We start from the raw sequence: 26,397 nt of genomic DNA on the forward strand, positions 1-26,397 counted from the left end.
ATATTAAGTCACCATATAATTAATATAACACTTTTATATTTATAATACTCCCAGATCATTTAAACATCACCGTTAGCATACACAAATCCTATATGTTATAATTATATTACTTGGTTATGTACAAAATATAACTGTTCAGACTTATGTGATGATGTCAGACAGATTATTTCTTAGACACTCATAACAATCAATTTCAACTTGACTGTTTTCCTAACATACTCCATTGGATTGTATAGGTCATGGCCCTTAGAAACATATTAAAGTAGCAACATCAAATCTTGACTTCATGTGATAGCTCTAAGTTGAAGGGTATCATACAAGGAGGACACAAGAGTCCATAGGTTTCACACAGTGACAAAGTAGGGAATTATTTTGTCACTTCCTACATCAGTTGTCATATAACACATATAATATGATATGTATGTCACAATATAGCTCCCACTAAGTTAAGCATGTCACTCTTTTATGTCGTGCGAATCATAAATTCATATACTACTCAATTATCTAATTTGAGTCACTTGATCAATATGCTCAATGTATAACCTAATACTCAATATTTAGCTCTAAGGCTTTAGTATATAGTCGAGTGTATTTCATACTTAATTCTTTAGAGTCTCATATTAAACATATTAAGACAACTATAAATTTTAATATTGTCATTAATATAACACAAGTATAAAGACGATCCATATTGCACATATTTAACGCCAATATGATTTAGTCTTATCTTATACGCTACTCAAGTGTTAAGGAGATCACCCGTATGATAAGGTCGATCGTAAAGCCTGGTGACATTATTACGTGCTTAATCAAGCAATTATGTTCATGAACATTTCATAAAAAAAATAACAACGTTTATTTCATGAATGATCAGTACACAAAAATATATGTCCATTACGTATCAAATTTTCACTTGAAAATTAAATCCTACGCAAACCTAAACTCTTCACATGACCCCCAAAAACATCTCTAGGTATAGGCTTAGTTAAAGGATCAACAATCATTTTGCTAGTGGATATATACTTAATAGAAATTTTCTCTTTTATGATGGTGCCTCGAACGAAATGATAATACCTCTTAATATGTTTGGTTTTTTTATTGAATTTCGAATCCCGAGTATATTGGATAACAACAATATTGTCACAATGCATTTCTATAGGTTCATCAACTTTAGGGGTGATGCGAGATCCTGTAGAAAGCTTCTCAACCAAATTGTCTCTTATACAGTAAGACCACTAACAACATACTCCACTTTCATTGTAGATAAAGCAATGTAATCTTGCTTTTTACTACACAAGACATGGCACCTTCACCAAGGACAAAAACATATCATGAGGTCGATTTAGACGCATCTCAATCACTACCCCAGTCTGTATCTGAATATTTTTTCAACCTTAAGTCCCCTCCTTGATGACAGAGGACTAGGTCACTTGTACCATGAATGTAGCGTAAAATCCTCCTAACTACTTGCCAATAAGCAGGTCCAAGGTTGCTTTGATAACGACTTACTAAACCAATCACATTACAAATGTGCAGTCGTATACACAACATGACATACATCAAACTACCTATTACACTAGCACAATGAATGTTGTTCTTTTTCTTTTTCTCTTCATCTATCTTTACACACTGATTAAGACTTGATGTTAAACCCTTCTCAATAGGAGTTTCAATGGGTTTGGAGTAATGCACCTGAAATCGTTCCAAAACTTTCTTAATATATGCTTATTGGCCAATTTTTGAAGCTTTTTGGGACGGTCTCTCATTATTTCCACACCAAGGACAAACTTGGCTTCAACTATATCCTTCATTTCAAAAACAGAAAACAACCACTGCTTAGTGGTATTGATCATCTCCATGTTCTTTTTTGTTAATAGTATGTTATCAACGTATAAGGAGAGAAATATAAATTCTCCCGTTATTTTTTTTGACATACACACAATGGTCTTCATCTACCATGGACAAGCCAAACATAGTAATGGCTTCATGGAATTTGAAATACCATTGTTTTGAAGACTGCTTGAGACCATATATAGATATGTTAAGATAGTAAACTTTATTTTCTTGATCTTTTGAGATCAACCTAATAGGTTGATTCATATATATTTCTTCATTAAGTGTACCATTGAGTAAAGTAGTTTTAACATCAATTTGAAATAACTCCAAGTCTAAATTTGCAACCAGGGCTAGAAGGAGGCAAATCTCACTACATGAGAAAAAGCTTCTTCATAATCTACACCTTAAATTTGGATAAAACCTTTCGCCACTAGTCGGACCTTAAACTTTTCAATTGATTCATCTACTCCACGTTTTATTTTAAAAATTCACTTGTTTCTAATTGATTTACATCAAGGCGGGAGATCAACTAGTTCTCAAATCTTATTTATCGTTATTGAGTCCATCTCATCCCTCATGGTATCAATCCACTCTTTACTGTTTGGTAAATTCACAACATCCTTAAAGGAGGTGAGTTCCTCAATTTATAAAGGAGTGCATAAGAAAATTTCTCATTCGATTTGGAAATATCGTTAGATAATTTTTCTACGTTCACTCCTTCAGATTCTAGGATCTTCATTACTTGTCTGACTAGATGATAAATCTCTCTAATTATCCATTGGCATGAGATTTGAAACTTGAAAACTAAGCTCACATTCCAAGTTTGGATCTTAAGGACTAACCCTATTTTCTGGTGAATTATCATTTGTAGGTAAGTTTTCACCATTTAAAATAGTAGGGTCACTCCCGCTATCTCTTTTATTTGATGGAATATCACTATTTTAGCGATTTGGTAGGTTCTTAATACCTTCATCTCACCAATAAATAGTTGAATGTCCTCATGTAACTCATACAGTTCAAGATTCTTTTTTATTTCACCAATACTTAAGAACTCATCCTCAAGGAAATCAATATTGTGGGAGTTTATTTCAGTCATGCCACCAATCGGGTGTTATCCAAACATTACATATCCTTTTGAATGTTTGAGATATCTGATGAATACCATCTTAGTTGCTCTTGGACCTAGTTTTTCGTGCTTGTGGGTTGGGTTATACATATAGTATGTCGACCTCCAACGACGTAAATGATAAAAAAATGAGTTTCTTACCATTCAATAACTCATATGGAGTGACAAGTATACTTTTACTTGGTATACGGTTAAGGATATAGGTTGTTGTAAGTAAAACATCTCCACAAACATTATTAGAGAGGTTAGCATGTGTCATCATCGATATAACCATGTCTAGTAATGTACGATTCCTTCGCTCTGCAACACCATTTTGTTGCGGAGTATGAAAAATTATAAGTTGCCTACGTATACTATTTTTCTTACAATATTCTTTGAACATATCAGAAAGGTATTCATGATCACGATCGGTTCGTAGAGTCTTTACCCTTCGATCCATTTGATTTTTTACTTCCCTTATAAAACGTTTGAACATATCTAACACTTCATAGCAGTGAAAATTTAGAAACACATATTCATATTATGAATAGTCATCTATAAAAGTGAGAAAGTATATAGCACCATGACGTGTTTTGGTATTTAAAGGCTTGTAAATATCATAATGGATTAATTCTAAGGGACTTGACGCCCTTGAAGCCTTACCAAAGGTTTCTTACTCACTTTATTAGCTAAGCATGACTCATATTTAGGCAACTTAATCTTAGTAAAGCGGTATAAAATATATTCTTTAGTCAATCTACTCATTCGGTCTTAGCTAATATGACCAAGTCTAACATGTCACTTAACAAATTCAGAATCACAATCAAAGTGAGAAACATAAGCAAACATAGAATTATTATATATATTATCTTTCAAGTGAGGAATAAAAAGATTATTTCTTAAAAATTCATGACCAAATACATCACTATGATATAAAATGTCTAAAGTATGAAGCTTAAAGTTAAAAGAAAAATACAATCTCAATAACGAAACAACTGAAAGTAAACAATATCACACTCTTGGTGCATAGAGAGTATCATGAAGGAGAAAAAGCTTGAGACCATATATGGATCTGTTAAGATAATAAACTTTATTTTCTTGACCTTTTGAGATAAACCTAATAGGTTGATTCATGTATATTTCTTCCTTAAGTGTACAATTGAGTAAAATAGTTTTAACATCCATTTGAAATAACTTTAAGTCCAAATTGGCAACCAGGGCTAGAAGGAGGCAAATAGAAGCAAATCTCACTACAGGAGAAAAAGCTTCTTCATAGTCTACACCCTAAATTTGTGTAAAACATTTCGCCACTAGTCGGACCTTAAACTTTTCAATTGATCCATCTACTCCACGTTTTATTTTGAAAACCCATTTGTTTCCAATTGATTTACATCGAGGCAAGAGATCAACTAGTTCTCAAACCTTATTTATCGTTATTGAGTCCATCTCATCCCTCATGGTATTAATCCACTCTTTACTGTTTGGTAAATTCACAAACTCCTTAAAAGAGGTGAGTTCCTCAAATTTTAAAGGAGTGCATAAGAACATTTCTCATTCGATTTGGAAATATCGTCAAATAATTTTTCTACGTTCGCTCCTTCAGATTCTAGGATCTTCATCACTTGTATGACTAGATGATAAATCTCTCTCATTGTCCATTGGCATGAGATTTGAAACTTGAAAACTAAGCTCACATTTCAAGTTCGGATCTTGAGGACTAACCCTATTTCTGGTGAATTATCATTTATAAGTAAGTTTTCACCATTTAAAATAGTAGGATCACTCCCACTATCTCTTTTATTTGATGGAACATCACTATTTTAGTGACTTGGCAGGTTTTCAACACTTTTTTCTCACTAATAGATAATTGCATGTCCTCATGTAACTCATACAGTTCAAGATTCTTTTTTATTTTACTAATGCTTGAGAACTCATCCTTAAGGAAATCAACATTGTGGGAGTCTATTTCAGTCATGCCACCAATCGGGTGTTATCCAAATATTACATATCCTTTTAAATATTCAGGATATATGATGAATACCATCTTAGTTGCTCTTGGATCTAGTTTTTCGTGTTTGTGGGTTGGGTTATACACATAGTCTGTCGACCCCCAACGACGTAAATGATCAAAAATGAGTTTCTTACTATTCAATAACTCATATGGAGTGACGAGTATACTTTTACTTGATACACGGTTAAGGATATAGGTTGTAGTAAGCAACACATCTCCACAAACATTATTAGAGAGGTTAGCATGTGTCATCATCGATCTAACCATGTCTAGTAATGTACGATTCATTTGCTCTACAACACCATTTTGTTGTGGAGTATGAAAAATTTTAAGTTGCCTACGTATACTATTTTTCTTACAATATTTTTTGAACATATCAAAAAGGTATTCACGATTACGATCGGTTCGTAGAGTCTTTACCCTTCGATCCATTTGATTTTCTACTTCCGCTATAAAACGTTTGAACATATCTAATACTTAATAGCAGTAAAAAATTATATACACATATTCATATCATGAATAATCATTTAAAAAAGTGAGAAAGTATATGGAACCATGACATGTTTTGATATTTAAATGCTTGTAAATATCAGAATTGATTAATTCTAAAGGACTTGACGCCCTTGAAACCTTACTTACTTTATTAGCTAAGCATGAGTCATATTTAGGCAACTTAATCTTAGTAAACTGATCTAAAAGACTTTCTTTAACTAGTCTACTCATTCGGTCTTGGCTAATATGACCAAGTCTAACATGTCACTTAACATATTTAGAATCACAATCAAAGTGAGAAACATAAGCAAACATAAAATTATTATAAATATTATCTTTCAAGTGAAGAACAAAAAGATTATTTCTAAAAAATCCATGACCAAATACATCACTATGATATAAAATATCTAAAGTATGAAGCTTAAAGTTAAAAGAAAAGCACAATATCAATAACGAAACAACTGAAAGTAAACAATATTGCACCCTGGGTGCATATAAAGTATCATGAAGGAGTGAAGTATTTTCTCCATGTAGTTTGAGTTGGTATGTTCCGATTCTAAAGACATCTTTTTCGCTGTCATTGCCCAATACAATAGTTTGAACCCACCGGGACACGATGGTAGTCAACGAATCTAGCTCAACCTTAAACTATATGCTTACTTGTTCTCGTGTTTATAATCCAATTAGAAAAAAATTAGTAACTAATGCATGGAAAAAAAAAAAATAAATCAAGAGGCAAAATAGAGAAAGGTACCTTTTTCGACTCGAAACAATCACAAGCGAAGTGATCTTTCTTGCTGCAATTGTAGCACTTCATACGTGCTACATTTTTCTCTCTATGGCCCACTTATGATGTTTGACCACACCACCTTTAGGTCTATTGACTTGAAATGGGTGTCAACCTTTCTTAAATTGTTTGACACAATTAGGCTTGTTTCCATTGGGTTTGACCCTATGGGCAACAAATATCATCTAGAAGTGAACAAATCACATTCAGAAACTGCTCCTAATCTCTTATGTCACGCTCTTCAGCCTTAAGGTCATGAACCAGAACACCAATGACACGTAAGTGTTCAGCTATACTATGTTTTGAATCCATTTCATATTTCATCCGCTTTAAATCTAAGGCACGAAACTTTATAGCGGATGTCTGGCCATAAGTGACCTTAAGCTTGTCTCATATGTCCTTAGCTGTAGAACAACTCTCAAACTCTCCAATGAGATTGTTATGCATGCAATACAACATAGTATAACACGCAGAACGATCCTTTTTAGACCATTCCTGATATGCAACCAAATCCTCATTGTACAGGTCATTATTGATATTTTTTTGCTCAGGTACAATAGTGGTTAAGTTTCCAAAATCTCGCGCTCATTAAGAAAATATTGAATCTTCCTATGCCATATATCATAATTTATCTCATCCAACTTCTTGTTGATGGACAAATCATTAATTATGTTATTGGTTATCATTTCTACAAGTATATAAAAAAATAGATATTATGCACGATTTTTCACAAGTAAATTATCAAAAATTTATTTTTTATATTACATGCTCGAAAATTTCACTAGGTTCATAATCATCACATATGATACAAATTATAAATATTATAATTCAATTATCGTAATTAAAAAAATTAAATTAAATAGAACATATTCATGTAACTTTTTAATTTTATCAAACTAATTAATATAAAAAAATATCACATAAATATACGTAGTTATCTCAATTTTAACAAAAATTACGTAACTAACTAATATATATAAACTAATTAATATATATTAGTACGATAATAATAAAATATTAATATATTATTTAAATAAATAAAATAATATGAATACATAAAATACGATTAAAATATAATTAATGCCAACCAATGAATATAGTTACACATACATATCAACATTTAATTTTTTTTCTTTTTTTATTAAATACAAAAAGACAAAATTGATGAAATCATTGCATCATATGAGAGAGAAAAGACGAAAAAAAATAATAAAATAAAGAAAAGAAAAAGCTCATTTTTTTTCTTTCGAGGAAATGGCCATATTCAATATATATAATATATAGCATATATATATATATATATACATATCTCTATCTCCTCTCTTCTTTTTTTATTCTTTTTTCGCGCACACTGACACTGCATTCTTTTTTTTTTTTTCTTCTGTCACACACACACAGTACATCATCCTCCTAATTTTTTTTAGTAATATATATATATATATACACACACATACATACATGTATATTTTCAACATTTTTCTCTCTCCCGCAACCGCAACCGCTGCATATATTCAGCCATCTTTACAAAACTTACATAAGGAGAAAAATCTGAGGAAGATAAATGACTCGGAGAAAAATATGTTTATTGTTTAGAGAGAATGATAATATATATTTTTTAAATATTATTTATTTTTTAAAAAATAAACAGAAACAATTTATTTTTTTTTTTATATATTCATTTAAGAGTTATATTTTTTTTTAATTATAAATTTGCGAATGTTTGTTTTTTTTTTTTAAATGAGTGTTGTCGAAGTTTCTAATTTTATATAATGATTTTAAATTTCAAAACATTTTTACTAAGGTTAAATTATTAGCAATATAAACTCTCATTATATAAAATCCAACGTAAATAATTAAAAGAATAAGGAATTGCCTTTGAGTTTCCAAGAAAGGATGCACGACTCGTGTTCAATTAATTAAATTAATTGATAAATTTAGAAATGGAAATACATGAAATTCTGAAGAATATATACTTATGTATATACATATGGGATTGATTGCAGTAAAATTTATACTAAAGCAGTGTTTTTTTTTTTTTTTTTTTTATAACTGTTAGAATCAAATTTGACGTTATTAAAAAAAAAAAAAAAGGAAAAAAAGTCAAAATTGAAGTGCAAGAGAGAGTGACTCCCTCCCGCGGCTATCTTGGGACTACGGTCTATAAGTTGGAGACACAGATTAACAGTCAAACTATTAGACCATAAATTATGACCGTCCGATTTGATGACTTTATTGACTGCTATATTGTACACCTTACTCACCCTACTGGACCACGGGTAATTTTTTTTTTTTTTTTAATGATTTTATGACTTCATTATATAATTATTTTATTGTCATTATTAATTTTTAAAAAAATATATTTGCGTAGAAAATATTTTTTTGTAAAACATAATTTCTATTATATTCTTATTGAAAAAAAAAAAATTAAAATTGTTTAATTACTAAAGTCATTAGATCGTTGTTATAATTTTTTATTAGCTATTTTACCGTAAGTAGAAAGTAGGCGATCAACGGTGTGAACTCGACTTTAATGTAAAATTTTTCTTACTTTCATATTATATATACATACACGTATATATTTATATATACGCACATTAATCACGGAGTATTTATGTCAGACCGTGATTATCAAGAATTAACGGTCAGGATTCAATAATCAAGAGGATCATAGACCGAGTACAGAGGACCAACCATGTACTTTGCACCAGGGGAATATCACGTTGACCAATTCAACGATGCCACTGGCGGAACTCACAGTACAAAATTTTTCTTCCAGACAAGCGCGTAGAAGTTTCTAGCCATGTGCTTCCCTACGCCTTGCCCTTTTCCTCCTCCTCTCCGGTCTCTCGCCTAACTCATACACACACGCATTTTATATATATATATATATATATATATATATATTTCATCTTGTCTATATTAAATGATGCTACGGCAGAAAATATATCCATATTTATATCATATATAGAGAATAATTTAAACATATATATTTTTTAACTTGCTGGAGATCAGGGAAAAATGGAGGATTGGCCTCCTGGGTTTCGATTCTATCCGACTGAAGAAGAGTTGGTATCTTTCTATCTGCGTAACAAGATAGAGGGAAGAAGAGGAGATCTGAACCGCTTGATTGATCAGGTTATACCTGTTGTCGATATATATGCTTACAAACCTTCGGAGCTTCCACGTAAATATCTTCCTTCTGCTCTTCATTTTATTCTTTTTGGCTTTTTTTAGACTTTAAGCCCAACTGAGTATCAGCGATTATAGCTTTGAATTTAACTCATTATATACAGAAACATATACACACATATGTATATATATATATATGTATGTATAGATGTTTTTGATTGAGTTCGTTTAGTACTCACGTCGCTTTTGGTGTAGTTATCCGTTATATATCATCTTTATTTACTGATCGTGTCAGACGATGGAGGATATTAATGTAGGGTTTTTATACACTTACAGCTGGTCATTCTTTTTTTTGGAAGATTCAAACTGTTACGCATTAGTTTTTTACAGTTAAAAATCATCATATGATCAAAACTGTGACGATCGTGATCAAGTATATACGTACTATATATATATATATATATATAGATAGATACGAAGAGAATACGAACAGAAAAATTAAAGTGAAAAAATTCAGTCTTATCAAACAACCTTTTTTTTATCTTAGGAAAATTTCAATCTGATTGTACGTATAAACCAGGAAAGATCACTGCAAATGAATTATATATGTTTGTGAGTATCTATATAAATAGATTCTAGAACAATATATATATGGGTAAATTAATTTTGATTTGTACTTTCTTTATATTGCAGGATTTTCAGGAAATCTGTGTCGCAAAGATTCAGAGTGGTTTTTCTTTGTTCCAATGCAAGAGAGTGAAGCTCGAGGAGGCAGACCTCGACGGCTGACGAGCACCGGATACTGGAAAGCCACCGGCACTCCTGGATTTGTTTACTCGTCCTCGACCGGCCGATTAATCGGCGGCAAACGGACGATGGTCTTCTACAATGGAAAAGCTCCAAGAGGAAGAAAAACCGAGTGGAAGATGAACGAATACAAATTAGCTGTTGAAGCAGCAGATCATCATCATCAACCAGGTTCCGCCTCTCAGCCAACTGCTTCTACCTCCACTGGATTACCTCGAATGACGGTATTTTATCATATATCAACTCTTTAATGGATTCTGCTGGCTGTGTTAGATACAATAGATGTAGTCATATATATATATATATAGAATGTGTTTTTTGTATTTTTTAATTAATAAAATATGTGAATTTATACACATCCTAAACTAGAGCCCTAAAAAAAATTGGAACGTTACCATTTTTTATAACCTTATTAGCCCCAAATGATCAAAGAATCGCTGGATTAATTATTAGCACCATGTGGGTATGTGTGTAGGTATACATATAGCCAGTCTGCTACTGAAAAGTACCCTTGTATATGAAAAGATGCAGCTTGTAATATATATATATATATATATATATATATAGTGCATGTATGTAATATATATATGTAGTTCAATATTCTAAACTTTTTCCAAGTTCTTTTAGCTGAATTCATGCTTATTTTATTCGTTAATTTTCGTATTTGTAATTAGTTTATGGATCAATAATTGAGCAGCATAAACCTGACAATTAATAACTAGGGTTTATTGACGCTTTTATAGATAACATGTATAAAGTGTGCTTATATATATAAATATCATATATAAGATGTCTGCAAAGTAGACAGATAAGTCTATATCTTCCTCTTAGTAACCTTTATATATATATATAAGGAGAATACATATATGTAAAATGTCCGCAAAGTAGACAGATAAGTCCTTATCTTCCTCTTAGGAACCTTTTTCTGTATGTTTGTCTATATATATACATGTAAGGGAAATATATATATATACATATGCTAATCTTGTGGGCCTAATATTTTCAGCTAATGCAAGAATTCAGCCTCTGCCGGGTGTACAAGAAATCAAAATGCTTGCGATCATTTGATAGACGCCCAACTTCGGCATTGATCATACAGAGGCCAATGCCTGATCAACAAACAGATTCCTTCAATCTCAGTTACGGTCAAATGGCTTCATCGGCTTCTAATCAAAACCCTAATCAAAGTGCAGAAACTAGTGATAGTCAAGTGATGGGCATTGATGATTTGGATTGGGAACAATTGGCTAATTTGGAATTAACCGATTGGCCTTTCATCTAATTGCAGTTCTTGATTCAAGATTAAGCAAGAATGACTTAGCTCAGGAGCAGATTTATGCTGCATCTAATTATAATACTGAAATAATGGTTAGTTTATGTAATATACTGAGCTCGGTATCTATGCTTGGAATGACTAAATTTATATTAATGATAATTTTAAAAATTTTTTAATTTTAATTTTTTTGAATTTTTGAAGAAATATACATTTTGAATGTATTTAAAATTAATTTTAAAAGAGATGGGACAAACTGAAAATAAAAGAAAACCCATTTGAAATGAAAATTTAAAAACTAGAACAAAAGTACAAAAATAAAAAAAGTAGTCACGTATGACGGTCATGTCAGCAGCATGACCAATCATCGTGCGCCACGTGGCAGACATGTGGATGTGCATTCCACGCGATAGGCCACACGGATAATCCACGTGCCAATCGATCCAACGGTCTGGATTTACTCATGCGCGCACGAATGGTCCAGATTCATTTTTCTATCAGGCGCGATGAAACGACCCACGTGTCTTCAATCAGATGGCTCTGATTTGATTCCTAAATAAGCTAGATCCAATGGTGAGATTGGCCCACGCGAACCCAAACGGACGGCCTGGATCGAAAGAAGAGGAATATTTAAGCTCCTCTTCCACCAAAATTCTAACCCTAGCAGCAACCAATTCGTCGAAAAAGAAGAAGAATGACAGCTGGAAGAGAACCTGACCACTGTCGCCGTCGCACTGGAGACCAAATCGACACCAAAAGGTGAATTTTTTTTTCTCGTTCGCTTTGTTTTTCTATTTTAAACCACCTCAAACCCTAATCGATGCTGAAAAACCAAATAAGAAGTAAAAAACAGAGGGCGAAGCTTGGTTGAACTGCTGCACTCAAAACCAAAAAATCTCTCCAGTGAGTCCGAATCCTCTTCTTGTTCCTCTCTATTTTTCGACCATAGCTTATCTAACATATTATTGGTACAGGACAACCGAAGGAGGACCACGACCGTGAGGGACGAGCAGCAGAGCCGTCGCACCAGAAATCCCAAACTGTCGGTAAGTTTCAATTTTCCTCCTTTTTTCCACTTAACCTTAAATTACGCAGATTTTCACCCAGAATCGGTCAAAACCAGCCTAACCAAGAGGAGGAGCTGTCGTAGGTAGCAGAATTGGCACCAGAGCACGATGGCACCACAGTGCCAGAATCCTAAACCAATGCTCAAGAGAATTTTGACCCTTTTTGGCCACTTTTTACGTATTTTCATGATATTGACAATGTTTTGATTTTTGTAGAAAAATTCAAAAAATTCAAAAACCAAGAATCACCGAAAAGTATAGTGAAAAATGCGATATTCCGAACATCAACCCGGGGTAAGAATCTCTCACTATTTTTTCTATTACAATAAATTAAAGTTAAAATAATAATAAACGGTAGTTTAAACGATTTTGTGATTCATTGACGACTAAATACATGTTGCCGATGGAACTGGTAAATTAAATAAGTTTTGTCCATTATTAATTTTATTTTACTTGTCATTCTCTATTTTTATTTGTACTTTTATTTGTGAGTTCATTTTTTTTCTTTAATTATCTTTTAATTATTTATTTATTTATTTTATCTAATATTTATTTCCATTTCGTTAGTTTATTTCGTTCTGGTGTCTTGTATTATTTTGTCCAAGTTTATTCCTTTCCATTTCATCCTCATATTTTATTTTATTCCATCTACGTTTTATTTTATTCATTTGGCCTATTTATTTACATGAAAAATTTCTACCTTATGTTGCCTCCTCGTTCCACTATTGATACGATTTTATCTCTATTGGTTACTAAAACATGAACTACACGCTCTTTTCTGAATTAATGTATGATCTCATGACTATTGATTGCTTAGGTAACAATGAAACATGTATGTGCATGAAATAGTGATACGAATTTAAAGGGCTTATCAGGTGTCATGAAAAATAGTATATAGATTTGGTACATAAGGTAAACTCTGCCGTTGACATTATTCTCAGTCAGACGTGGTTGAGAAATCCCATACCGGAAAGGGTTGGGAATTATTTAATTACACTCATTACCGGATGAGGTATTGAAGCGGTAGTGTATTTAACGTTCATTACTAAACGAGGTAAAGGGACGGTCAGTTGATTTATAGAATAAATACTTAGGTCAAGTATAGTGGAAACTCCTATGGACTCCCAACGACACCGGTAAGTAAGTAAAAAGGTAAATGTTGATTACTGTTAGTCTTTTATAATGTATGATGTAAATTACTATTTTAGTTCTTTACTTCATAAATGGTATCTGTGAACTTAAAGGTGAGTAATGAATAAATATTTTAATATAAAATGAATTTACTCAATTGGTATAAAGAAAAATAAGTTCAATTGGTTATTTTATGATTTCTACATACCTTTAAATTTTTCTATATTAGTAGTAAAATATTGATATTTTTACTGAGATAATGTATTTCACCCTCTTATTATTAATCATTTCAGATCATGACGACAAAGATTCGGATCCTGAACAGCAAAAAAATTAACAAAAATGTTGCCTCTCACTTCTCCCAGCTGCACAACAGAGACTTTTATGTTTTTTTCAATGAGTATTCTCGTAATTTTACTGGATATTTCAATTAAACTGTACAAAAAAATATAAGCCCAAATTCTAAACTACTTCTGCAAAACTAATAAATTTCAATATTATTATTTAGTTAATTGTGGGTCTCTACAACTTATGTTTAACCTAAATGTTTAGTTTAATCACACACACACACACATAAATATATATATATATATATATAACAATTAAATCATGTATTTATCCTATCTAGCTAGCTAGGAGTTATTGATATTGATGTCCATGTATAATAGCCCTTAGTTCTCTTTGTTCAAACTTGGAACTCATGCATATGTACTGAAAGGATTTCTAGTGCACTAATTATTAAGACTATTTTAATTTTGTTTGCAGTGAATAATGAAGATGCTTTGTGTTTTTTTAGTCACTTTGACGTTGTTGAAGTCATCCATTCGAGTTTGATTATTTTTTAAATTCAATGAATACGAGTTTTTCTATTTTAATATGCTCTCATGCCATTATCAAATAAGAATGGATAAGAGACTCGTGGGATTGATGTAAGGGGATAGAGATGACTGTATCTATGGGACCGAACTCTAAATAAAAAATAAAATTTATTAATTAGATATTAAATATTTTTATATTTTTTTACGAAAATATTTGGTATGTCTCCTTTTAAGAGATCAAATTGTTATTGGCATGCATATGTAATCTAATAAGTAAAATTTATAAATTTTATTTTAAAAAATAAAAATTTCAAATATGTAAATAATTAAATAATCATTATACTTGCGGACCAAGTTTATGCACACTTTTTTTTTGTATAAAAATAAATTTTTAATCAATTATAAATATTTTAATTCTAAAATAAATTTATTAAAATTTTGAAATGGTTAATTTTTGAAAGAAAATTCATTCCCAAATCATTTTCTGCTGCCTTGAAAATCATCAAGTTAGAAAAAAAAAAAAAAAAGCAGAGGGTTAGGTGGCCACAAGTCTCCTCATTGGACGTGTAAATTTCTTTGCATATGTTTTCGTATCTTTTCTCCAAAAAAAAAAAGTAAATAAATTATTTAAATTATATATATATATATATATATACACACATACACACGTACACACACACGTATGTGGGTGTGTATATATCCACACATTTGACTTTGATTTTAAGTCCAAGCTTTAATTTACTAAATGCATAGTATTTGTCACTAGCAAATTTGGTCGGTTCCACTTCCAGCTTTGATTCGTTACTTATAAATTGTGCATATCGCTTTTTATACTCCTCCAAATTTTTTATTACCAGCTAATTAATATTATCTTTTTAATTATTTAAATTTTATTTAAAATATAAATGTTATTATTTTATAAATACATCTTAGTAATATTTAATTAAGTTAAAGATATAAACTTAGTAAATTAATTTATTTAAAAATTATGATAACTAAATTAAATTAAATTTTAAAGAATTTATTATATTTATTAATGAAATGAATATTATGTTAAAATCTAAATTAATTTTAAAAAAAAACATATACAATTAATATATGTATGGACATTCAAATTTTCTAGTAAATTAATCTTCATCATTAACAAACATTCTAATCATAATATAATAGAAATAATCTCTAAAATAATAAATATTAATACGGTCCAATTTAAATTCGTAAATTTTTTTTTTTTTTTATAATAATGTATTTGTGTTACAGACAATAAGAGATAGCTATAGAATTTGGCCTGAGGAAGCCATAACTGGTGCAGCAATTTCCTCCCCATTAATGCAAGAGTGTCAACATAATGTAAGTCAAAGTCAACATTGAAATTATTCAATATTATACTTTTAATTAATTTCATTCAATTATCAAACTACGTGGAAAAATTTGTTTGTTGTAAAAAAAAAAAAAAGGATGGGAAATTTAGGAACTGAAATTTCTCGGCAAAAACTAATAATTGTCGTGGTTAGTGGTTGCCCAATTTTTTTTTTTAATACTATTTAAATTAATTTTTGATTAAATCAGTACTTGTATGTATATATATATTTTTTAAAAAAATTTAATTTAGTTTTTACCATTAATAAAAAATAATATTTAAAGTGTAATATACTGATATATAATTTTTATTATCTAAATGTTAGTTGAATTTTTTTACTTAACATATTCAATGTAGTATTAGAAAAATACGAATGTGGAACGAAGGTCCAGAGAGAAAATTAAACCAGCTCCCGTTAAAACAAAAAAAGAAGAGGAGGACCATCTGCTTCGTCTACCTCGTGCACGCGTTGACATCTGCTGTCAACTTCCTGGGGCACGCGGTCTTTAAGATAGCCGTATGAGTCCAAATTGGGAGCTGAGAAGCAGAGCCATCCGCCTCCCAAGTGACACGGATATGGACTTTCCTTAGAGCTTACAAGTCATTTAATCCTCGTTCTTTACATCATCATCTCTACATACAGATTCTGCCATCCATTAACACACACACACACATACATATATGTGTGTATATATGTTTCTGTCCAGGAGTTTCTTTTTTTTTTTTACTTGTTCAGTTTTTAATTTGTGACAAAGTAAAAGAGTTTTATGTTGTCTGTTTGCAGTAGACTTTCAATTATATTACTCCTCTTCTTTTCCAGGATTTTCAAGTCACGCAGTCTTCATTCATTACTGAGATGATTTTCTTTAAAACAAAAGGGTATTTGAGATTGCTATAGATATATGCTTGAAATATTTTTTTTTTTTTACAAAAATTCATGTTTACATGTTTGAATAAAATATATATTACAAAAAAAATAATTAATACATTTACTATACTTGTATATTACAAGAAGTGAAAATCAAAAGAAAATATTTAAAACTACTCATAAATAACAAATTAAACAGTCTCAAACATCTTCAAAAATGAAAAAAAAAAAAAAAAAAAAAATTTATTCTTACAATTTTGTTCAAAATATCCTTTAAATTTTGATCTCCCACCTTCTTATATATATATATGTCTTCTTCGATATTGTAACATTTTTTTCAAACTACAAACACATATTCACCGGACACTCAGGCACATTAAATACGTAGAGTTGATAACTTTAAACAAAACTATACACCTATTTTTCAAAGGATAAGCTTAGTACCTATTAAATGTTACATGCTTATAAAATGAAAAAAAATAAATTAAACTATAGTATTTTTTTTAAGTCTTTGGTGGAAAACTGATGCCGTAATATTAATGTCCTGGAAGTTTACAGAGTAGTTTCGTAGATGTTCATTGACTATTTGTCAAGGTTGTCTATTTTGATACAATGCAGAAAAACTTTCTAGCTCTAACCGCTGAAGTTGAAAAACAGTAAATGACAAATATAGCACTTTAAGCTACCATCAAACATAAACCATGAAGGCGACAGTTTAAAAGATAAGCCTTTAAGTTAGGGTCAAGTCAATGCAGAAAAACAATCGGAAAATAGTAAGTTCAATCAAACTGCCTTTTTTTTTTCCTGGATATACATTATAGAACAGATTTACAGTGAGAGAATATTTTCCATTCATTTTTCCTCCAAGTAATTCCAGACCTGGGTATAAATCATAACATGTCCCACTGCACAGTAGAGTGGAAGTTGCATGAGTAGTTGCAGAGACTAGTGTCTTTACCACTCATCTTCGAGGCTAGCTCTGTGAAAACACAAGACAGTGCAGACAAATATGAAGAAAGATGCAAATTCAATGAACATAGCTCCTGTCCCAATCAGATGAGCGTGCCTTAGGATGATGGGAATGGCTATGCTCCCGACAGCAGATGCTCCTGTTAGGAATTTTGCAGCGTCTATCCAACTGCAGCACAGAATTAATAGTAAGGATAAAGAAACAGACCTCCCAGAAAATGGCAAGAAAAAAAACAAAAAAGAACACGGGCTTGCAAGTGAAATATTAGGCATCCTGAAAAAAGGCGGATGTGCCATTTCCTCAGGACAGGTAAATGGGTAGATATATATCAAGAACTTTATGTGCAGTCATTCTGTTTAGTTCAACATTTTGTCAGAAGATCCATCTGCAACAAAATTTCCGTTGAATTTTGGAAGGTGGCAAAGGCACAAGGTGATCACCACCATTTGATGGAGTTCACAAAAACCTCAATCATTAAAATATTGTTATTTCGATCAACAATATTTGCTGGTGTATACAAGGTACTAAGGGATCCAGCAGAATAATTTAAGACCTATAACATTGCGAGGCTTAAAACAATGCCTGGAGATTGTTGTTGAACTTATTATTAGTTTGAAGACAAATGGAAAATAAAAAAAAAAATCAACAACATATTAAACCAGTTTATAAATAGATATAGATTTATGAATATTTACCCCCCACCATCGCGGCTAATAAGGAACTGAGTAGACCCTCCTCCAAAGAACAAACAAGGCATAGGGACTATTACATACATGAGAGCTGCAACAAAGATAAACTTGGATTATCATTCTTCAGTAAAACCTGCAGTTTGTAAGGATGACAAATTATGTTGCACTCTCACCTGATAGCATTGGCCACCAATTGTTGTACACCGCACATGCCTGCCATCAGATATTAAAAGAAGATAAGTCTTTTAGTCATGAGATTCCAACTTGAAAGAAATTTTATGGTTCTCCACCTTCCTAGCTTTACTTCCCTATTTGCCGACTGTGATGCATCACAAACATGATACAAGTTAAAGTTGTCTCACCCTAGGATACATTTCTTCCCCTTGACTAGCCACCAATGAAGGTGGAGTGAAGCATTTCTGTGTTGCACCAATCTACTATATAATCTAAACTACAACCACTGGAAATTTGCCCTCCAACACCACATATAGAAAGTTACAAGCAGGACTTTGAAGAATCATCTAAAGTGTCTGCTACCACCAACAAGCTTGAAAAGGGAGAGAAACATTTTCTCATGAATCCTGGAACTGCTCTCTACCTACCCCATTAAACAAGAAGAAACCCATTTCAATTCTAATTAAGAGGAGAAACAACTAACACAAAAACCTGGCACTCTACGCCCTCAGAGATACCAATCGAAAGTCCAGCATCTTCTGTTTCATATAACATTAATAACAGAGTATGGAGAAGAAATTTTCAAAAATAATTTGCATACTGCAATCTTTGAACATTCTTATAATATCCGAAACCGAAATTTAGTACGAGATTAATTTTAACATAAAAAAATATATAAAAAATTTATTTTTGAAATTAATAAATCTTAATTTAATGAGAAATTATGAAAAAAAATAGGTTGAGAATGAAATTGAAAATAATTTTGGAAAAAAGAAGTGAAAATTTGAGTTCAGATGGTGTTTTTGAAAGAAAAATCGGAAACTAGGAATCAAAACACAATTAAAAAAAATTGTGTCACGTAAGACCGCCTCAACGAACCGGAGCGCGCTGCGTGGCAAGGCATGCTAACTCGGTGCTATGCGAGAGGCCACGTTGGCGATCCACGTGTCCTGCAATCGGATGGCCCGGAAACATTCCCGCGCGCGTAGACGGTTCGAATCCGCTCTCTCCTCATGAGCGATCGGAGGGTTGCAATTAAACGCGATGAACAAACTAGATTCATTCCATCTTTAAACGTGATTGGATGGTCGAGAACAAATCGCAATAAATGATTCAGATTCATTTTCTCTTTAAACGCGATCGAACAATTGAGATCAAACGCGATGAACGGCCCAAATTTACGCGATATGGGTATAAATATTTCGCATCACGCCAAACTCAAACTCTAGCCGCCAGTCTCCTGCCGGAGAAGAAAAACCAGTCACCAGAGAAGGGAGCCGATCCCTGCCCTCCACCGCGCCGGAGCCATCTCTGTCCGCCAAAAAAGGTAAAAATTCTCCTATTCGCTCGAAATTTGATTTTGAACACTCTCATCGAAGTAAAAAGAACGGCGGATGAGCCGAAAACTGTGGGCAAAACTCGCAACCGCCTCCAATGAACCCCTTTCCGTTTTCTGTTTCATGCGATTTTTCCACCGTTATGTTCACCGTTATATTTTTTACAAGTTGACAAAAAAAAAATTTAACTGCGACGGTGAACCGACAGAGCCGTCGTACCGAAAAATTCTACAGTCGGTAAATTTTTGTTTTTTGACTTTTTTCAGCTAACCAAGACCCTCTAACGTGTTTTCTCACAGGAATGAATGTAAAACTGGCCGAAAACGGCCAGGCTAAGACAAACCGCCACCGCAAGCACCAGTGTCGTCGCCGGAGCACGTCTGTGCCACCGTGATGGAATCCCGAAATTGGCCGGAAAAGAATTTTTAACACCAATTTTGAATTTTTGGAGTATTTTTAGGTACGTGAAGCGTGTTTTAATTTTCGTAAGAAAATTTAGGAAACCCGAGAATCGCCAATAGACACTGTAGAAGTTCGGTGTTTCGGAGACTGATTCGGATAAGAATTCTTCACTTTATTCTCTATTATAAAATTAAAGCTTAATAATCGATAATATGGTATTTTGTGTAATTTAAAAAACTTTGATAATAATTACAGGTTACTAATAACATTGAAACTGGTTTAATCATTTATTTGTTATTCTGTGTAACTGATTATTAAATTTACAGTTTTAAATACATGATGATATACTGAAATGGTTGAATAATTCAATTGTGCTTTTTTAATATATATATATATATATATATTGTTTGTCGTACATGATTTACGATTGATTTGTGAAATTAAAAATTAATATGCAAATGGAAAATTGTTTGGTCATGTGAATTAATGAATGACAGCCTTACTGGATATCCTATGTGATGGTGGACAGACCGAATATATAAAGAACCCTACTGTGAACGTTGCCTCATATTGGACGGAGTATGGAGACGGTCCGCTTCATCCTCATACAGAACGGGATATTGAGGGATGGTATTTTTGGCGCTCGTACCGAACGGGATACGAGAACGGCCGATTAGTTGACAATGTTAAATATTGATTCACACACAATAGGACATGCTTATAAACCCCTCAGGGATACCAGTAGGCAAATAAAAATGGAAAATTGTTATTCTTACTCACTTAAATATGAGATTAGAATTTTATTTAAATTATTGCCTATATAGATTTATTTTGAAAATCTTGCAACGATAAATATATGCAATAAATGATTTTTCTTATGATAAATAAATTTATTTAAATCAAGAACTCCATTGGTTATTTTTATGATTTTTATCAACCTTCAGTTTGTATATCGGTGAGTAATGTGATATTTTTACTGAAATAGTATAGTTCACCATTTCATTAACTATTTCAGATTAAGAGAACCAAAATTCAAATCCCGATCAACAAGAGGGTTGTGAATAGTTCACCACCAGAACTCCCTTCAAAAACTAGTGAAGGTTGTCCTAAAATACTCAGTTATTTGTCTTTATTTATTTCTTTAATTTTCGTTTATTTTTTTACAAGGGACATTCTCGTAATCCTATTGAGCATTCTAAATTATTGTGTAAAGAATGTAACCCTAAACTCTATTATTTTGCTTTCGCATTTAATATATAACTTTATTTCCTTTTAAGTTCCGCATTCTACACTTCTTTTCCAACAAAACAGAAAAAATAACAAAGACAAAGACCCAATCAACCCATGTCTCTCCATTAGATAAAAGCTATAAAATATGATATACATATGGAAAGGTGTATTATACACAAGGTATCAAAAGGAACCACCATCGGGGACAGATCTCCGTTGTTAGAGTATTATGAATTATAATTCGAATCATATAATTTGAGTCAATTTAGTAATAAAAATTATTTGAATTATTGAGTGAATTTTAATCTATCATGAATTACAGAAAATAATAAGAAATAATAGTAAATCGCACAATTCAATTTGATTTTTGTGATTCACTTGTCCCTAGTTAAAACAAAAGATAATCAAAATACTTAGATAACTTGCTTCATTTTCTAGTTACAAGTTTAAGTATGATAAAGACAATTTTCTTCTGTTATTTTGAAAAATAAATCCAGTTCATGCAAAGATAATGTTTATAACTACACAGTTTGCTTGAAATAGGTACCCTTTTTTAGTTGTATAGAACATTAGTATCAATTTCCAGAAGTGTTTTTTTTCTAGAGTTCTTTTTACTTATATTTTATATGTACATGACAACAAATTTTGATTAAAAAACTGTTTTGAATCTTACAGTTCAAATTGATTTGTGATTCTTGATTAAAAATTTTTGGTTTTCAGTACATTTATATAAATCTCAATTCAAGAATTATGCAAAGTGTAGCAGTAGCCAACTACTAACGGTTCAAGATATCGATAAGATCTAAAGGATCCTCATATTTGCATAAACAGTGACCATCTAAGCCAAAAATATATGCTCCTTAATCAAAGATCTCCTGAACAACTTAGAATGATGAAGCCTCTCCTTCAAAGGGACTCAATTTTTTTCCTCTCAAAACACTCCATGAAATAGGAAGTGGCATACCAAACTCTCCTGGTGATCTTTAAAACCAGCTAGCCATGTCACATCCAAATCTTACCCTGAATAGAATCGGTTACCACCTAGCACAATGCTAACTTTGAGGCTACTTCCCACAATATTGTAGCCCAACTGCACCAGAAGAAAGAAGAGCAATGAGACTGTTGTGGCACTTTATGTTAGCAGCCATTAATCCAAATTTATCTCTTTCTTCCTAAAATTATCAATAGTTAAGATGCACTGCCACACTGCTCCTCACCGAAACAAAAATTATGTACCCTGCAGGTGGCAGAAGTTTTAAGATGGCTTTCCAAGAGAAGTTTTGCCTGCCAATAGCACCAGAATTTCTCAGAAACTCCTAAAAGAAACTTAGGTGCACTACAGACATGTCCCTTCCCTCATGCCTAATATTTCAACCCACAGATAGCAACATAGAATCCAAGCACAAAATCCTCTTCCCAGTCACTAAAGATTGTGACTGAAGGTAATATCCCATAAAACTATTCCATTAAAAACTTTGAAAAATCCACCACCAAAAATCCATTTTTCTAGCCAGAGTAGACAAAAACTGCATATTGACTCACTGCATCATGATTAACACACCAAACTTACTGCCAAAAAGTAAAAACAGAATGTTGTCACCAGCTCCTACAAATCAGCTTTCCTCTAAATGCTCCCCAGCTCCCTCTTATCCACTTGTACAACCCTGAAACCTATATTTCTACCACCTCATTGAAAGTCCAATGTCCTGTCCAGCCAAAATCTTGTAACAATAACTCTCACCATATCTCCTCTCTATGAAATCTTCAGAGCTAATTGGTACCTAGAGCCTGCTAAAACCTATTGAATAGAAAACAAATGACATATTTCCAGTGCATGATATAGTTGAATCAGAATCAAGCTAACACAAAACTGAGCCTAAACAAAGCTCATTGGCCATAAAACTTGGCTGCTTTTACAGTGTTAGCTACAGAAGCTTCTTTTCAAGCTCGATACAGTTCATCCTCAGCATAATTATCTTATTTCTTCTATGTTGAAACCAACAAGGATTTCTTTGTCGATATAACTGTAGAAATTTGAGATGCAGAAAAGTTTCAACCTTCATAATCATGCCTCGCTAGGTTTGTGTTTCCTAGGCATTCCCTTTTTCTTTTCCCTTTCGGATTATTGCATTGCATAAAGATGAAGGTTTGTAGTGCAAAAATAGTCACAACTCAATGCAATTATCCAAAAACCTACACGCAGTCCTCCTTCAGCTGTTAATAATCTACTTCTTTGTCAAGGTATACGTTCTTATATGAACCTAGCTCGCAGATAAACCATATGTATTCAGAAACTTTCTCACTGTATTCTGAATTTTAAAATTTTTAATTACTGAAAGGATTAAGGCTGACCCCAACACAAGACTGGATAACACATGATGCCAAAGTAGCTTAAATTGAGACTCTCTCAGCAAAATTGAATTATCTTACACAGAGGAGAATACACAATCTCCCACTAGACATGTAGTGCACTTTTATGAAGGTGATAAGATCATTTTCAATGATGTGTAACGCATAATTCCAAATCAAATTACAAATTTGGTATGCATGCTTTTTGACTTAAACCCAGAAGGCGCAATGGACTAAAACATGCTAGATATCATTAACCAAGAACATTTGTCCCATTTCACAACATTCTTCAAGAAACCAATCGAGTCTTAAAGATAGAGGACCAAAGAATTCAAATTAGAAGAAGGATAACATGCAGTATCTGATAAGGAACCGTGATAAACAAGTCCAGGGCCACAAACACATTGCAAATAAATAAAAACCTGGCACTTATGATTACCCAGCTTAAGAAGACATACCAGGATCTGTAGCAATATGCTAGCTGAAAACATGAAGGCAAGTCCAGCGAGCCTGCAGATAATGAGAAGGTCAGGTCAAAGTCAATTTCCTGAGCAGCAACATAGGATAAAGCTTGCTTCTCAGGAAACAAAAAGAAAGCTGCAATAACTTAAATATCCAACTTACACTGCAAGGGAGGATAACAATTTTGCAAGGCCGGAGCAGCAATGAACCATAATAGATATTGATTAGTACCAAATACAAAGAAAGAAAACAACAAAAATCAAACAGAAGCAGATATTAAATAAAATCTCCATCAATAATAAACAGAAACCAAAGATAAAACCCGAAAAAAGAACATTAAGGGCCAAAAAATATCTACATTGTTTTGATTAAGGAATTCATTGTTAGATTATTTTTTCTATCCTTCAGTAAGATGATTATTACATCATTCTGATGCAATCGTCTACTGCCCTAATAATCATGGAAGATCAAATTGACGTAAGCATTTTGTGGCTTATGCTATCGGGTTCATTTTGTAGTTTAAGGACTCATCTACTCGATCGTGCTCATGTAAACCCTACCAGAACCTAAATACAAGCGGACCAAATTAATTCTCCATACAATATTTACAATTCTTTTAGTTAAGATAACATAAACCCCAAAATTCAACACATATCTTGCTAATTTCCAACCTGTACTGATAGCAAACGAAGAAACAGAGACAACAAAAATGCATCGACAACGGCATGAAATTGAAATTGAAGACAGACAACTGGCGTATATATGAACGATATGTACCTTCAACCGTCATCGCCATTACAAAAGAGCGATCCTGGTTCAACAGCGATCGGATTTCCTCTAAGCGGGAGGAGTAAAGGGAAGAAGTATAGAGGAGAAATTTAATTGGGTTTCTTTTTAACTGTACGCTGAATTTTACCGCCACTGTTAATTTTCACTATGTAGCATGGCAATATATGGATAGCTCTTTAACTGTACGCTGAATTTTCTGTTAATTTTACATTATGTTAATTTTTTTTTATTTTCTAAATATTAATAGTATTTACAAAAAATGTATATATAAATTATATTAATAACTTCGAAAGCATAAAAAAATATTGTTATTAGTGAAAAAATATATTAAATTTTATAATGATTAGTGATTGTAGATTCTTAGTTCACAATATATATATAAGTTAAAAATAATTTCAACTATTTAATTAAATTAATAAATTTATAATAATAAAAATAGATATAATATTATCATTAATTTCAATTGATTTAATTAGTCAGTTAAAATCATTATTTTCAAATACTTTTATAATATTCAAACATGATTTAAATATTTTAACTTTCAAAATTTTAAAAATAAAATAAAATTTAGCATTTCAAATAAATAGAAAATTTTAATAATTAAACTGTAATAAAAATATTAAAATTTAAACTATAATAAATATCAAAATTTTAATAATTAATGTAACACTCTTAAATTTTCGGAGCATTAAATGCAACTATTGTCATCCCTTAACCAAATTGTGATTACTAAATAGATATTTTCTACGTTCAACTATTCACTATACATCAAATAATCAAATTTATCCAAATCAATTCAAGATATCGCACATTACAATCATCAATACCAAAATGGCAGGTGGAAACTCTCATTTATAAAGTAAATGTTAAATTATAATTTTACGAGTGTAAGTCAATATGAGTCTATATGATTTGATTAATTCGCTTTCTCTAAATGTTGTACTGTAACTGGTATTCCTAACTTCGTCCCATGTACTACTGCATCTGAAAATGACATGGAATTGGCATACTCTAATCCAGTGAAATGAATTCAGAACGTAAAACAAAGTATGTAAAAATATTTGCATTTTTAGTCTAACATCCCCCCGTGTAAACCTACTCCATAGGCAGATATACCCCAACAACTTACTTCCACCCGTCTCCCTCAAAAGTCCCCAACCCTTCTCTAACCAATTAATAATACTAACTAGTCTACCTCTTCATCATCGTTGGTGTGTACTGCACCTACAGAGACCTAACGTGTAATACCTGGGCCCATAATTTTGCTCGTAATTAATTTTGGTATTTATAAAAATAATTAAAAATTATCTT

The 26,397-nt window shown here is 31.9% G+C and overlaps 2 protein-coding genes across 2 annotated transcripts; one reads left to right on the plus strand and one right to left on the minus strand.

Moving 5' to 3' along the window:
- The first annotated feature begins 9,138 nt into the window (after positions 1–9,138).
- Positions 9,139–11,619, plus strand: LOC110810597 (NAC domain-containing protein 90-like). The gene is made up of 3 exons (XM_022036811.2): positions 9,139–9,415; positions 10,054–10,391; positions 11,174–11,619. The coding sequence occupies exons 1-3, from the start codon at positions 9,250–9,252 to the stop codon at positions 11,447–11,449; spliced, it is 780 nt and encodes a 259-aa protein (XP_021892503.1). The 5' UTR covers positions 9,139–9,249; the 3' UTR covers positions 11,450–11,619.
- A 5,726-nt stretch (positions 11,620–17,345) lies between these two features.
- LOC110810590 (Vacuolar protein sorting 55 (VPS55) family protein) lies at positions 17,346–24,345 on the minus strand. Its single transcript, XM_022036802.2, has 4 exons — positions 24,294–24,345; positions 18,517–18,556; positions 18,350–18,434; positions 17,346–17,822 (listed from the first exon to the last, which is right to left on the minus strand). The coding sequence occupies exons 1-4, from the start codon at positions 24,324–24,326 to the stop codon at positions 17,639–17,641; spliced, it is 342 nt and encodes a 113-aa protein (XP_021892494.1). The 5' UTR covers positions 24,327–24,345; the 3' UTR covers positions 17,346–17,638.
- Positions 24,346–26,397: the final 2,052 nt, after the last annotated feature.

This window comes from Carica papaya, chromosome 8 (assembly GCF_054855325.1).
Source record: "Carica papaya isolate Zhongbai chromosome 8, ASM5485532v1, whole genome shotgun sequence".
Classification (NCBI taxonomy): Eukaryota; Viridiplantae; Streptophyta; class Magnoliopsida; order Brassicales; family Caricaceae; genus Carica; species Carica papaya.